Source organism: Carettochelys insculpta, chromosome 3, assembly GCF_033958435.1.
Source record: "Carettochelys insculpta isolate YL-2023 chromosome 3, ASM3395843v1, whole genome shotgun sequence".
Classification (NCBI taxonomy): domain Eukaryota; kingdom Metazoa; phylum Chordata; order Testudines; family Carettochelyidae; genus Carettochelys; species Carettochelys insculpta.
In genome coordinates, this window is record NC_134139.1 from 117,449,812 (window position 1) to 117,465,291 (window position 15,480).

Consider the following 15,480-nt stretch of genomic DNA (forward strand, 5'->3'; position numbering starts at 1 on the left):
TAGTTTCCTTTTCTTTACTTCTCACTATTCAGTGAACTAGTTTTAAAGGAACCCTCCACCACAATCAGTACTGTACTCTACTATGTATTTTAGAAATGTGCATATGTCTTCTGTCTGTAAGCCCATTTGTTTGAGAATGCCTCCTAAACTATAAGAGCTAAGACCACCAAATTTGATATTCAACTACTTCTTATCACAGCTTAAAGCAGGGTCAGAGTTGGTTGTCCAGGACAATGGAATGTGTGGGGAGTCTGATTGTTTCTCATTAAATGGAAAGTGAGGGGTCTGATAGCAGGTACAGTTATAGTCTGCAATGACCACAGGGTCGCAATCAGTGAGGGGACAATTATACTGCACAGTGACAATGGGGGTGGCTGCACCAGTAAGAGAGTGGCCAGCTGGGGCCAGGGGTAGGTGAACCCCCAGCACAAAATCTCAGCCCAGACCACTTCCCTGCTCGGCCCCAGCACCAGACCCATGGAGGGGAGGGGTGCCAGCCATTGGCCCCAGCCACAGCCCCACCTTCAAGGGAGCAGCCACTGGCCAGAACCAGGCTACGCAGCCCCTGCTACCACTGCCCCCCCTGGGGAGCACTGCCGGCAGGGCAATGCAGCACAGCTCCTGCTGCCCCCCATTGCCCCCACCCCTCCTGAGACTCTAGCCACTGGCTGGGCAGCACAGCCTTGGCTGGTCCCGGGAATAGCTGCCAGCCAGGGCCAGGCAGTGAGGGTCCTGCTCCCATGCCCCTTCCAGACTCCAGTCACTGGCCAGGAAGTACCGCCCCAGCCTGGCCTCAGGGCTGCCCTCAGCCTCCCACCCCTCCCAATCACCTGCCAACCACCTTCCCTGCCCTTAGACCCCACACACCTTCCAACCCACTGTTCTAATTCCTATACCGCCACCCTAACCCCCCCACCCCATGGCCTGATTTCTGCACCTCCACCCCCACCACCACCCCCTGCTCTAAGGCCCCCATACCTCCCAAACCACCCCCATGATTCCTGTATTCCCCACCCGATCCCTGCCCTGAGCCACCACAAAAACCCTAACAACACCAGGTGCATCTGCTAGTAAGATATAAAATCCTTTGTTGTGCCTAAAATCTTTGGAAACATATTTCTAACATAAACACATGATGCAAATTCATAAATATATCTGTTAGGTGATCACACACAATAAACTACTGTGCCCTTTTTCTAAAAGCAATGAACTTTGTTATGAGCACACTAAACCACTCTAATTTAAAATAGTGGTTTTGTTTCAAAGTGTTAAATATGTGGGAATGATTTCTTTTTGAAGGCTTAAGAGTTTGTGTAAAAGGTAAAACAGAGTTGAGCTGCATCACATGTTCCATAATGTTTGGTGTTGTATTCAGCAGAACAGCTGACTTATCTTCACTTATAATGTTTTTGCAAATAAACCTCTGACAAACTTCAGAATATATGTAAATGGTGACTGGCATTTTTTATTTCCAAATTTAGTGTATTTAATTAAGTACCTTCTTGGATATCCAGTCTTTACAATCTGAGATCCAATGCAATTTATGCTCTATTTTCTTTAGAAAGAAATTGTAGAAGAGTGTCTTTTTTCCAAATGTCATTTGCTACATCTGGGTTCAGGGTTTTGGCTGGAAGGGCTGAGCAGCAATGGGGAAGGAAGAGAAGAGGGAGACAGCGGAGGGAGCAGGACCTGGGCAGAGTGGGGCAGGGCCTGGACAGACCAGGAGTGGAGTATGGGTGGGACCACAGGCTGGGTTCGCCCCACTGCCCATTATTACTTCATCCATCTCTAGCCCTTCATCAGAATAGCTACTGCAGGTGTTTTAGTACAGTTCTGGGACATGGTTAAAAAGATGGTTGAGGCTAGTGTACCCTACAAGACAGAGTTGTATTTTAATAAATTTGGTGAAAGTTTATCTTCATTGTAATGCCTCAGACTCTGTTAATTTTTGTGGTACAGGCGGGGCCTTACTTAAACTTTTCCCTTTTAAAAACAGAATACCTCATTGGAAGAGATTATCAATAATGAAAGAACATTACATCCTTTTTGTAACCATGTAATGCCCTTCCTGTTGATGCTAAATTTGTTGTCAAGATGTTGATATTAAAAGGCATTCCATGCGTGGTTACTTGAAGTTTGTTTCCTCTAGAAGCCAGGAGTTAGTGGTTTCCTGTGCTGGCCAAATAAGATGGCACCTTTTCCAAAAGTTACTAAAATATTAGTATTGTGCATGGAGAAATCCTAGGCTTTGAGCTGAGGAGTTCAGTTTCCCATGGCATAGAATGATATCAGGCCAGAGCTTCTACTCTAGTTTCCCAAGAAGTTATAACTTCAATATAAATGTATACTGTGCTAAAATCCATCCATTTCTTAATATCAGTTGACTCTGTCTGGTCCAGCAACATGTGTGGCCCAGCATGATTTTAGTTAGCTGGATGTCCCATTATCTTGGGTGTGACCAAATTTCCCATAGTCCCATAAAGTTTGCTTACAGACACCAGTGCTGCCTCTCAGTGTTCTGTGCTCTTATTTAGCTGCAGCTTACCCCTCAATGTCTTCTAAGGGCCCAATAAGCCGTGGAAGTGTTAGTAACACTGCTAGACAATACTGAACCTTGATGGTTCAGCAAATTCTCTTGTTCAGCACTGGTCAGGTGTCTGGGGTGCTAGACTAGAGAGGTCCAATGTGTATAAGATTTTGAATGATGGCTTTTTTTCGTTAGTAAAAAATTGCGGAAGCATTTATCATCTGTTAGTAGTATCAGACAGAGTAAAGGTTTAGTAATTAAAAAGTTGTTATGTAGACCCACGTCCCTTGATTTTGATGGTACATATTTAGTAATGTCAACCCAGAAGAATCAATTATAAAATATACAATATCTGGTGTTTTCCTCCATAAACCTTTTTTCAAAAAGTTATCATTATTTGTACATTCAGGAATATAATCTGATTTGTGACTTTTTCTTTCATAATCCTATTTTGTGAGTTCTACTAGCAAAAAACCACCCCCAATTTGCTACCCTTTTTTTACAATTTATGCAGACTTAAAGCAACCATTAATTTTGTGATATAAAAGATACATGGCCCCCTTTTTCTTATCAATTCAAAGTAAGCTGTCTGTATTTCAAGCTTTTTCTAAATCAAGATTATGATTGCATTTGCATGCCTCTTTGTTTCATAATGTCCAATTTTTTTACTTGTAGTCCTGTTAAGGTACAGAAGTAGTGGAAGCTATAGGAGTCAAAATATTTATGGTTAGACCATGCATACTAAAAGGCTGGTTATTGTTGCAGGGATAAAAAAAAAAGATGGGCTACATGGATTAAAGGTTTTTGCAGCCTAATTTCCTATAGATGCTATTAGCCATTCATTGAGCAAAGGGGACTAGAAACTTTTCTGATTTATAGAGCTTCTCTTCATGCTTCCAAAGTGAATTAGTAGGGCACTGTCCATCTCTTGGTGGAAGGAGTAGGGGGAACAGCCCTGAACACAGTGAAGACTGTAGTCAATCATTTAACCAAAGAAACAATGTTCTTGAATATGAAAATGACATCTCGGAATCCAAAACTGTGAAAGCTTCTTTCTCTCTTGGGTTGGAGCAGGGGTGAAAGCAACCTTGGCATATGCACTGGTTTGGGTCAGCTGGGGTGAGAGAAGCTACACTCAGCTGCACTGATTCCTTCTGCTTTAGTGGCAACTGAAAAATAAATGTGTCTACCTGAAGTTTGCATTATACAAATATAAATGCATAAGATTTCCTTTCACTGCAAATCTGTTCATGGATGCGGGCATTTTTCACTTAGTTACCATTACTGTAACACCAGTGTGTGCTCAGTAGCAAAGCATGTGTGTAACATTAAAGCTGTGATGTTTTTTACTGGTAGACTCTAATCTACGCAAAGACACATGTACACCTCAGCAAAAGAGTTTGAGAAACAAAGTAAAATGAGCATATTGGAGTCTCTGTATTGCTCAAAATACATTAATTTCCTTCCAGATCTAATCTCTCTCTGCTTCTCTGGTGCTCACTCAGACATTCATGCCACAAACATATACTGTAGCTAGCTAAAGTGCTATAGCTTTCTTTGTGGTGTCAGATGTTTTATGCCAGAGGTCAGCAACCCCCAGCATGTGAGCCAATTTTGATTGGTACACAGGATGGGAGCTCAGTCCTGCCCCTCCTCTCCTATGAAACTAAGAGCTTTCTCAAAGCCATGCTGCCTGTGGATTAACAAAAGACCGGCTAATGCTACCAACCATCACCTAAATGGTAAAGCTCTGCATCTTTATTTATTTATTAATGATGCTGTTGAAGTAGGACTATTAGTGACTTCAAAAATTATCACTGGCACTTGGACCATACATAGAGGTCAAAAGGTCAAATTTCAGCATGCCAGCTCAGAAAGGTGGTTCTGTGCTTTATAAAGGTCATAGAGTTCATGCCTGTGATGGAGAAAAATGGTGCCAAAGGCAAAACTATGAGGAAGTATCCAACTTTTTAGTGTTCTAAGGGAGGGAATTCTGTTACATTTACGAAGTAATTAGTCACTTCACTTTGTAATGTTAAAGAAATTAGTAGCTGCCTGGAAGGCAGTTATTATTGTTATCATATATTAAGTATTATGAAGTGCATTTATTTTTGTAAAGGAGTTGTAAGTGGTTGAGGTACATTAATCTTCCTAGCTGAAAGCTTTGTCCTATCCTGGTTCGGAATGCCTTATGGCTGAATGAATAGAGGGTTCAGCATTGGCTCTTAGACTAGAACAATAGAAGGGGCAAGTTTTGCAAAAAATTTGCTATGACTGTTCATTTGAACTTATAAGTGAACTTGCTTCAGTTGTGTTCATAGTGCCTTTCTGTTCATTTTCTATCAACTTTCCCAAGAAAGAGTGTTACTTGTATTGATCTTAGAGGAAGGAGAATATTAAGATCATATGCTCACGGAATATGAATTTTGAATTTGCTTATATTGAGGATTCATACTAGATTATGAGTTATGTTTGTTTAACTGGGGAGACAGTATCATAAGATCTATGTGGCTGCTAAACACATATAACAGCACGCCTCAAATTTTATATTTCAAATAGCAAGTCAGAAAGTAAATGAATCTCATGAAAAGGTCATCAAATAATTTCATTTTGTAAGTGCAATTGAGAAAAATCCATGAACAGGAGAAGGTGAAAAATCCTCAAATAATTTTCAATAAACTACTGCTTGGCCTTTGGTCAAAATAGGACTGTAAGGCTGTTATAGTTTCTTTCCATGTTAATTATCCACAGCGTTTTGATGTTTGTGACTACAGGTGGAACCTCTCTAATCCGGCACCCCAGAACCTAACTAGTGCTGGATGAGAGAATTTGCTGGGCGACAGGAGGTCAAAATATTGTCTAGCAGTATTACTGACACTACCACTGTTTACTGGGATTATAGAAGATACTTAGGGCAAATTACAGCTAGATAACAGCACAGAACACTGACAGCTAGGAGTGGTGGCTGTAAACAAACTTTATGAAACTGCAGGAAACTTGGCCACACCCATGATAAGTGGTCATCCAGCTAACCAAAATCACGCCAGATTATGGATGTTGCTAGACGCGAGAGTTCTGGATTAGAGAGGTTCAACCTGTAGTACGCCAGATGAATGAATGGGCCAGGGATGCAATTCATATCTGTCTTTCTCTGTTTTCTGTTGAGAAAACATCTTTGTATCATACACAGCAAGTAGAGATACATTTCATGTTTATAAACTTAGATTTGTGGTCTTTCATTTAACAGGTTTACCAGTTTGTCCTGAGCTAACCAGAGAACGTATCCCTAAAACCAGAGATGTCGGTCACTTTTTGTCAGTTACTGGGACTGTAATTCGTACCAGTCTAGTGAAAGTCCTGGAATTTGAACGGGATTACATGTGTAACAAGTGCAAGCATGTTTTTGTGGTCAAAGCTGATTTTGAGCAGTACTATACTTTCTTCCGTCCATCATCCTGCCCTAATGAAGAAGGCTGCAGTTCATGTAAATTCACTTGTCTCTCAGGAACCCCTTCTGTTCCCACCAGCTGCAGAGACTATCAAGAAATCAAAATTCAAGAACAGGTAAAATAAATGGAGGGGAGAAGAGAGAGGAGGGATGAGATAAATGAATAGCATGGAAAAATAAATTAGTCTAGTAAAAGTATGAGGACTTTCACTGGCAGTGTAAAGACGTGCAACCCCAATAGAGCAATCTGCTTATGCCAGTGATTAATTGTTCCCTTATAACTAATAAGAGATTTGTTAACATGCCACAATAAGTGGGAAAGCTATATTAAACCCTTTACAGTTATTTAGAAAATTGCTCGGGTGGGAGGAAAGCTCTTGGATGCCTTTATCCTGTAAATCCAAAACTCCAAGTTAAAGAGCTAGAAAATGAAGTTTATGTCCACAGAAGCACCCCGGAAAGATTATTCCATTTGTTAAATGATTATATTATTTGAAGTCATTTTTATGCATCATAAGAAACACTTACAGCCAATACATGGATTAAATTAGGGTGTTCATAAGTTAAATACTAAGTGTATGTTGTGTATCTAAGAGCTTCTCTACACAAGGAATTATTTCAGAATAGCTAGTTCTGATCAACTGTTCTTGATTAACACATTAGCTATGTTTACAGAATAAGATGGTACACACAACAGCTACATCTACACTAGTCCTTTCCTTTTGGAAGGGGCATGGTAATGAGCAAGTTCGGAAGATGCTAATGAGGCGCCATGCATGAATCCAAAGTGCCACTTTCGGAGGGCACACTGCCTGTGTAGACGGGGTGCCTTTCGAAAGGACCCGTCAGACTCCGAATACCCCTTCATCCTAAAACCAAACCAACAGCACCTCATTAGCATCTTCCGAACTCGCTCATTACCATGCCCCTTCCAAAAGGAAAGGACTAGTGTAGATGTAGCTATTGTGTGTACCATCTTATTCTGAAAGAGAGTACAAGTTGAATCTCTCTAGTTCAGCACCCTCAGGACCTGACCAGAGCTGAATGAGAGAATTTCCCAAACCATGAGAGGTAAATGTTGTCAAACACATTACCAATGCTTCCACTGCTTACTGGGCTCTTAGAAGACATTTAGGGGTAAATTAGAGCTAAATAACAGCAGGGAACGCTGAGAACCAGGACAGGTGGCTGTGAACAAACTTCATGGGACCATGGGAAACTTGGCCACACTCATGATAAGTGGTTATCCAGCTGACTAGAATCATGCTATACTACAGATGTTGCAGGACGAGAGAGTGTCAGACTAAAGAGGTTCAGCCTGTGCCTAATTCCAGATTAGCTTAATTTACAAAAAGTGAATCAGTAATAGTCTATTTTAAATTCATGCCCTATCCTACTGTAGATTAATTTTCCTATGTAGGTAAACCATAATCCAACTATATATTCATTTGATATCTGATTGCGATATTTGATGTGGCTCCCATGGAGAAAATTTAGCTCAATTATGGCAAATTCCATCTCGGCAGGTGCTTCTGCCCTAATACCAAATCTGCAAGTATCCACCCCTCCCAGTCTGCAGTCATGTACACAAAATGGAATATTTTTATGCCCAAGGCAACTTGCAGTCATTTCTCTGATAGTCAGGCCTGAGTAAATGCCCATGATTGTTGCTTAACTGGGGAATTTATAACAAAAACTCAGTATAATGGGGTCATACTTGGTCAATGTTAAGTGATTAAGAGCTGTTTAACCAGGTGTTAAATAGGTGAAAAATTCTAAGTTATGCAAAATTTTTAAAAAAGAGAAATTTTAGTTAGTATTTCTATTGTTCTATTTTTGTTCAATACACTGTCTTATTGAGACTTCTTGATGTCCAGATTAAGAGGGCTCTGAGATGTATGCGCATGTAAATCATATACACACAAATAGAACTGTGTGGTGTGAAAAATGAAAAATACTTTGACAAATTAAAGAGAACCCATGACTGAAGAAGTTTAAATGATGTCTGATACCATGCTCCCTATGTTGCATAATCTCTTTATGCTTATTCTAGACTTTCAGTTTTTTATTAAAACTTTATTCTTTTCTTTTCCTGTGTTCCAAATATCTTCATTGTGGATCAGTTTAATTGATATGACTTAATTAATGTTGATGGAAGTACACCAGAGATTAATTTGGCTCTGTATATACTATCCGTCCTGTTCATTGCTGCCAGTAACTAATGTATCTTCCACAATATTCATAGAGAAGTGAGTTACCTGTAGAAAACAAGTAACAGACAAAAATGCAGATATAGTTTCCAGGCACTGGAGAATGATTTAACCTGTAATTCTGATATGAAGGAGTCTTTGCTACAAAAGAAGAACGTGCTTATGATTGCTGTTCTGTCTCCAGTGTACAATTTAACAATTACAGGAGGATTTTTTGAACACTTGGGAAACCTAACCGTAATCCTAAGGTTTTTGTGAGTAACTGGGGAAAAATGTGCTTTAGATGGAAATCACCTATGACAGGATTGCACAGAGTTTGCCTTGGAGGAAAAGAGAAATACAACAGTTACTAACGTACCTGTCAATAGGTGTTCTCCTGGTTACGTTTGATTCCATTTTCCCTTGATGCTGGTTTAGTAGGTTTAGGGGTTTAAGTGTAAGTTTCTTTCCATCCCCGTCAAATTTTGATGAAATACCTGTAGAGCAGTGGTATCTTCCAATATGTACAGTTATGATGAACCATTTAATAATTTTTAAGCAGACATCAGTACCCGTAGTAAGCTTTGTTTATTGAAATCAGTCCTGAAATAAATGTCACTAACAAAAAAGTTCTTTTTTTTTTTTGAACAATTTTCTTATTTTGTAAAGTTTTATGCAGCAAGACGTTGAAGTTGCGCAGCACCTGCCCAGTATGGCCCCTACTTTAAGGTCCAGTTCTGTTTCCATTGATGTCAGTGGCAAGATTCCCCTGACTTAATGAGAGCACCAGCATGGTCATTGTGTGGATTCTGTGATAGAAACTAAGGATGTACTTTACAGGGAATGAAAGATAGGTCTTTGGCGTGCGAAACAATGGTTCTGTTGCAATCCAGACGGGCATAGTTTGGCTGGTTTGCAAACCAGAGCAATAACCTGTGGTTGTTGGATGGCACCTGCGTGTAATAAATACATACATATTTTCTTCCTGTCTGCTAGGTTCAAAGGCTACCTGTTGGAAGCATCCCTCGTTCTATGGCAGTTGTCCTGGAAGATGACTTAGTGGACAGTTGTAAGTCAGGTGAGGACAATGGACTACTACCGTGTAAATTTATATATAGTTCTCATTACACACATTGATACCTTGGGTGATTTCAAGTTTATTTTCATTTGAAAGAAAGCATCTTCAACAACACTCATTTATCACTTCATTATTGTGCAAAATCACTGTGTTAACATGTCAGATTAATTCTTGTGCGGAAAAGACTATCTCCTTACGTGACAGTTATGACATTTTAACAGAAAAATATTGCTATGTAATATTTCATGGACTTCAGAAGTTATTTTGAGACCTCTAAATGTCAGTATACAGAATCTACTTGATGAAATTGATACAGATTCAGAGACCTTGAGACTGGTGACAGTCCTAAAAGTTTGGTGTCCTCCTGGTGGTTTGGGAACATGTGTCCTAGCTTTTGGTAGAAGGGCTGCAGGTGGAAACATCAGCTTAGTGGGCAGTGACCGTCAAATAGCAAACAAATGATTGGAAAGTACAAAGAATGGAAAATAATAATCAGACTGTCGTAAGCACAAACAGATAGTATACCCTCCCCAGCAATACTGTGTTCACTACTGATCACCCTCTCTCAAAATGATACAGTGGCTAAAGTTTACCACAGTGGCACTGATCACTGTTGCAGAAAGGAAACAATACTGGATGGCATAGTCCAAGATAGCAGCTCCTATGTAACTGGCCAAGACTGATGCTATAGAGGAGCAAATAAGAATAAAGTAGGGAAAGGGGGAGTGCACAAAACCCCTGGTATGAATGGAGGACCCTAGATTAGGACAAAACGCAGATTACCTGGCATATAGGGAATGGTATGGAGGGAGAGGGGCACAGGGAACGCATGAGGCCCCTGTGGCATGTAGTGGATAGGAAATGGGAGGCATACAGAAGCTCTGGCAGGAGGAAGAATGTAGGACTCTGTGTGCATGGAAGAGAGAATTGAGGACAATGGTAGGGGAGGGAGGAATGCAAACACATTGCTTCTGGCATAAAGTAAGGGACTGGAGGAAGTCCCTAAAATAGGATGGGAGGGTGGCACACTTGGAGTTTATATGAGGGAAAGGAGGAATGCAAGGAGCCCCTGGTGTGTCCAGTGCCTTCAGCATACAGGAACAACAGAGTTATGGCAAGTTCAGAATGAAGTGAATAGCGTTATGCACCGAGTTCCACATGTAATTTAGATTTGTGTATGAAAACAAAAGAGCTAGTGGAAGTTTTAGCATTTACAACAGTAGAGGTCCCTGACTAACTGTACTGACAAATGTAAAGGCATGCAAGAATCTAAAAAAACAAACGTGTGTAGAGAAGGAATCATTTAGTCAAACTATCAGATGAAACTTGGGTCAGTTTTGGGTTTAGTAAGCCCTGCTAAAAAGTGTCTGTTAAATATTGCAGTGATTTTATGAATGCATGAAACCTGAAAGTGCAATGGACTATAAATAAACCTTAGAATAACTAGGCTTGTTTACATTGACTGAAGCAATAGAGATGGCACAAGTAAACAAAAAGCATTAGTAATGAAAATAAATAATTTACTTTTTAGATATCACTGCTGCTTGTTAAATAGGTAAGGAATTTTTTAAATAAGTTTTTAAACCTGACAGTTGTTTTTATATCCCTTAAAACAGGTTATATTGTTTTCATAGCTTACTTTAGATTCACAATTTAAAAATAAAAAAAAAATTAGTTCCATATTTTATTCATAGACACTAAAAAGGCTTAATAATGTTGCCTATTTTAGCAAAGCTGTAATTAGAATAATTTCTTTTTTCCTCACAGCATCTGCTGTACAAATGTCTTAACCACTCTATTACATTTAACGTAGCTGTTAATTTATGTATCTGCATATTCTCATCAGGACATTGTTATGACTAATTTTGTCCCTACTCTCAGGTGATGACATCACAGTGTATGGCGTGGTAATGCTGAGATGGAAGCCTTTGCACCAGGATGTGCGCTGTGACCTAGAGATTGTTTTGAAAGCCAATTATGTTCAAGTGAACAATGAACAACTGGCAGGGATTATAGTCAATGAGGAAGTTCGCAAAGAATTTGAAGACTTCTGGGAAAAACATAAGAGTGATCCCTTAGCAGGTGTGTAGATGAAAGTGAAAACGGGAACCATGCTCAGATTTTTGCTGGAGACAACATTGATAATTGTATTATTGACAATATTTTTGCTTCATTCCCCCCCATCTCTCAGTCCTCCTGGAAACTATTGGTCCAGTTGTAGTGCACCTTTTAAAGCCCTTTCAGTCCAGGGTTATTGGGTTATGACTCAGTTCTCCTGTTGATCAGGCATTGTCTCAAGACCGAATCTCAGGCAAGCAGGACAAAACTCCAAGAACTTTGTTTTGAAACTGCTTATATCATGTGTTAGTGTGTTTTTGTTTGTCTTTTCACAGCAGCTAAGGAATAATTTCTTGCTGCACAAAATGTACACCCTGGGAATCCACACCAGAATTGTACTACTTTGATTTCTCTTTTAAGCCTTATACGACTGCAGTTGCCTCAGTGTTTTATGTCACGCTTAACAAGGAGTGAGCATACGTGAGAAATGGTCAGAGTATTAAGAAAAACATAATGCTATTTTGTGTGTGGGGTAGGGTAGGGAGAACAGATCAGTTACAGGACTGTGAAGAAATCCTTTGGGCTAGATCTGGTTTAGTCAGCATTGTTCTGTTTACTATACTAATAGCTTAGAAATATTACTCTCTCTGAACCCCATCCTTGTGTGAGACAGGATTTATTTATGTATTTATTTATACCTGAGTAATGTTAAAACCAATCTGTTTCTATAACACTTTTAGATAGTAATAACACTTGTAATCCTTAAACTAAAAGTCTTCACACAAGGTCTTTACTGCTAGGCTATGGTAACACTAGTGAGTTTTCCTCACAAAACTAGTGGAACATCCACACACAACATGCGTTTTATTGACAATTTGTCAAAAAATTCAGCACTTTCACTGGCAGCATTCTGCCTCTCAGCCATGAGGCATAACACTGCTGTCGACATGTTCTTCCGATAAAATATCGTGTGGACGCTAAGGTGGGGGGCCTTCTCTCAACAGACAGAGCATCCAGAACAATGGGCAGCCCTGTCTGCTGTGCTTCCAGATGCCCATTTTGTCAAGATAGTGGCCGCGCAGGCCAGCCAGTCTGTTGACAGAGCAGAGCACTCTTCTGATTGGCTTTTGTGTGTGTTCACACGCTGTCAGCGGAAGTTTTGTCAGGAAATCTCTTCTGACAGTTACTTCTGTCGACAGAGCACTGTAGTATAACCATAGCCCTAGCATATTGATAAGGAAAGCAACATAACATTGGTCTTTGAGAAAAAACTTAATAGTCAAATAAATAAGTGTGCCAGCTTGCAAACACAATCGGCAACCATGTGCTGTCTTCTTCAGGGCCACATATGCATTACCCCACAAAGATGCAAACTTCCATAAATTATTTTTCTCCCTGGTATTGTGCAGAGATTTTTGTTGTTTTTTGTGTTAAATTTGGACAGCTGATGAGATGTGTTGTGTAAGCTCTTAACTGGCTACCAGATATTTTATACAAGTTTCATTTACACAGAGAGCCTCGTTTGTCTTTATCTTACTCCTGGGCTATGTCTCCACTACGAGATAATATAGATTTTAAGTCATTTAGCGCAATTTTACCACGTGCCTCTCTTCACTATGAAATCCATTAGCTCAATTTATGGTGCACTAAAATCGACATAATATTGATATCATAATATAATAGTAACCTAACGGGTGTAACGTTCAGTTCAAATTTAAAATTCTGAATGAAGGGTAATGAGGAAACTCCATGTCTTTAAATCGAATTCGTTAGCCTCCACAGATGTCTTGTGTGTGTCCCACAGTGCCCCACAGTTCTCCGCTTTGGCCTCTTCCATCTCCACTGCTCTCAGGTGTGGAGGAATTAGGCAACAGGAAGACCATTTCAATTGGGCATCTGGAAGCCTGTGGCTAGAGGGTCACGAGAGGCTAAAAAATCTTATTCCTTTCTTTGCTATTAGCATGGCTGTGGGGTCTGTGGTTCTGTGTCTACTTCTGCTAGCTGCCTTTTTTTTTTTTCCTTCTCTGCCTGGTGCCAGCTGCTGCCCCCACCCTCACACCATGTGGCAGCTAGGCTGTGGGTGGTGGTCATGCTTATATGATAGGGCGAGAAACTTCTTTTCAGCTGTTTACATTTTGTCCTGACCCCCACATCCCCTTCTTTCCCTCCCCTCAGAGGTGCCACGCAGTTTGGCACTTTTTCACACCCAGCCGCATCACGTGGCTTGTCCCCAAACCAATAAAACTACGTGCTGCACAAGGTGCAAGGCAGCTTGTGGATGGAGAGGGTTCTATAGCCAGCTGGGGGAAGTCTTCCTCAGCGGCTAGGGTATTGAGGGGCTGGCTGCTACTCTGGGGTCTTTTAGCTGCCCAGGGGGAGTCTCTCTCAGTGGTCACGCTTGTTGGGTGCTGGCTGCAGTTGTGGGTCTTTTAGTTGTTGGGGGAAGTCTCCCTCGGCAGACATGATTTTCGGTCAACAGAAGAAAATACTTTGTCACCAGAGTGACTGTTCTCTCACGGCAAGTTCTTGTATAGGTTTCATGCAAAGGCTGGCAGGCTGGCGATTATCAGGGGTATTTTAGCTGCCTGGGAAGTCTCCTTTGGTGGTCACAAATTTTCGGGAGGTGGCTATAGTTGTGGTCTTTTTCCAAAGGCCCTTGAAGACAATGTACTTGCTCCACAATTACCACAGTTCTGGAAGTAAGGCTTGCAGCAACAAAAATTCTTGTACTGAGGTTCTCTTTGCCAGGTCCAAACCTGGATCCAAGCCTGGGTATGCTGGTTTTCAGGGCAGGTGGCGGGTCTTGCCCCAGAGTGTCAGTGAGCAACCAAAGCAGCGGTAACTGATGCAATGATCCATTGCATTTTCAGTGGTTGCACCCATATCTACATATGCAGTCATACCCTGAGATACGCCCATTCGGGCTACGAGAATGCACATTTACGAGCAGCTAGATTTAAAACCACAACTTCACCTTATGAGGCATTTCCTTGAATTTACGAGTGCCTCAGCAGGACACAGACACCCTGCAGCGGGAGAAAGGCCGCAGCTCTAGACAATGGCTGCCCGCAGCTGCATCTCGCCTGGCGGTGGTTTCACGGAGCCCCCAGCCCAGCCTTTACCTGTGGCTGGTCTGGGTCTCCAACTCCGCACTGCAGCAGTGGTGTGCCCCAGTCCAGCCAGCAGCCGTGGGCTCCCAGGCACTCCTGGGAGACATGGCTGCTGGGCACACAGCCCATCCCCGCCCTGCCCTTGCCGCTCGCCCCCCAGGCGGCTAGGGGCCGCCGCCACCTGCCCTGCACAGATGTGCCTTGGGCGCTGCTTGCCGCCTGCCTGCGGTTTCCTGGAGCCCCCAGCCCAGCCTTCGCCTGTGGCTGGTCTGGGTCTCCAACTCCGCACTGCAGCAGCTGTGCGCCCCAGCGCAGCCGGCACCCGCGGGCTCCCAAGTGCTCCTGGGAGATGTGGCTGCTGGGCACGCAGCCCATCCTGGCTCCGCCCCTGCCACTCGTTCCCCAGATGGCTAGAGGGCCACTGCCGCCAGCCCTGCACAGCTGTGCCTTGTCCACCGCCGGTGGGACCTCTCTGCCACGCAGCCCCGCACGAGTCCCCACGCAGCCCCACACGAGTCCCCAGCCCCGCACGCAGGTACCCAGCTTTGCACACCCCTCCCAGGTGCTCTTTGATTTCTATTCCACTGTGCCTGCACCTGGGACAGCCCCCCGGCCTCCGGCTCTGCTCCCCAGGACGCACTACCAGGAGTGAGCTTCGCAGTTGTATACGTAGTTGGTGTGTGTTGCATTGAGTTCTACTCTGAGTGCTCATGATCTGATAGTTTATAGCAGTGATAAACTTGTGCATCCTGTCCCCTAAAATGAAAAAAGTGCTGAAAAAAACAAGTACTCATAGAATCATAGAACACTAGGACTGGAAGAGACCTCGAGAGGCCATCGAGTCCAGCCCCCTGCCCCAATGGCAGGACCAAGTACTGTCTAAACCATCCCTGATAGACATTTATCTAACCTGTTCTTAAATATCTCCAGCGAAGGAGATTCCACAACCTCCCTTGGCAATTTATTCCACTGTTTGACCACCCTGACAGTTAGGAACTTTTTCATAATGTCTAACCTAAACCTCCCTTGCTGCAGTTTAAGCCCGTTGCCTCTTGTTCTATCCTCAGAGG

The 15,480-nt window shown here is 42.2% G+C and overlaps 1 protein-coding gene across 6 annotated transcripts in view; it reads left to right on the forward strand.

Annotated features, from left to right (window-relative positions):
- The window catches only part of MCM9 (minichromosome maintenance 9 homologous recombination repair factor), an 85,578-nt gene that overhangs the window by 7,255 nt on the left and 62,843 nt on the right, over positions 1–15,480 (forward strand). For all 6 annotated transcript variants that reach the window (XM_074990668.1, XM_074990670.1, XM_074990671.1 and 3 more), the window contains exons 3-5: positions 5,775–6,091; positions 9,161–9,242; positions 11,124–11,324. In XM_074990668.1, coding sequence (XP_074846769.1) covers positions 5,775–6,091; positions 9,161–9,242; positions 11,124–11,324 — 600 coding nt within the window. The remainder of the gene's footprint in view (positions 1–5,774; positions 6,092–9,160; positions 9,243–11,123; positions 11,325–15,480) is intronic.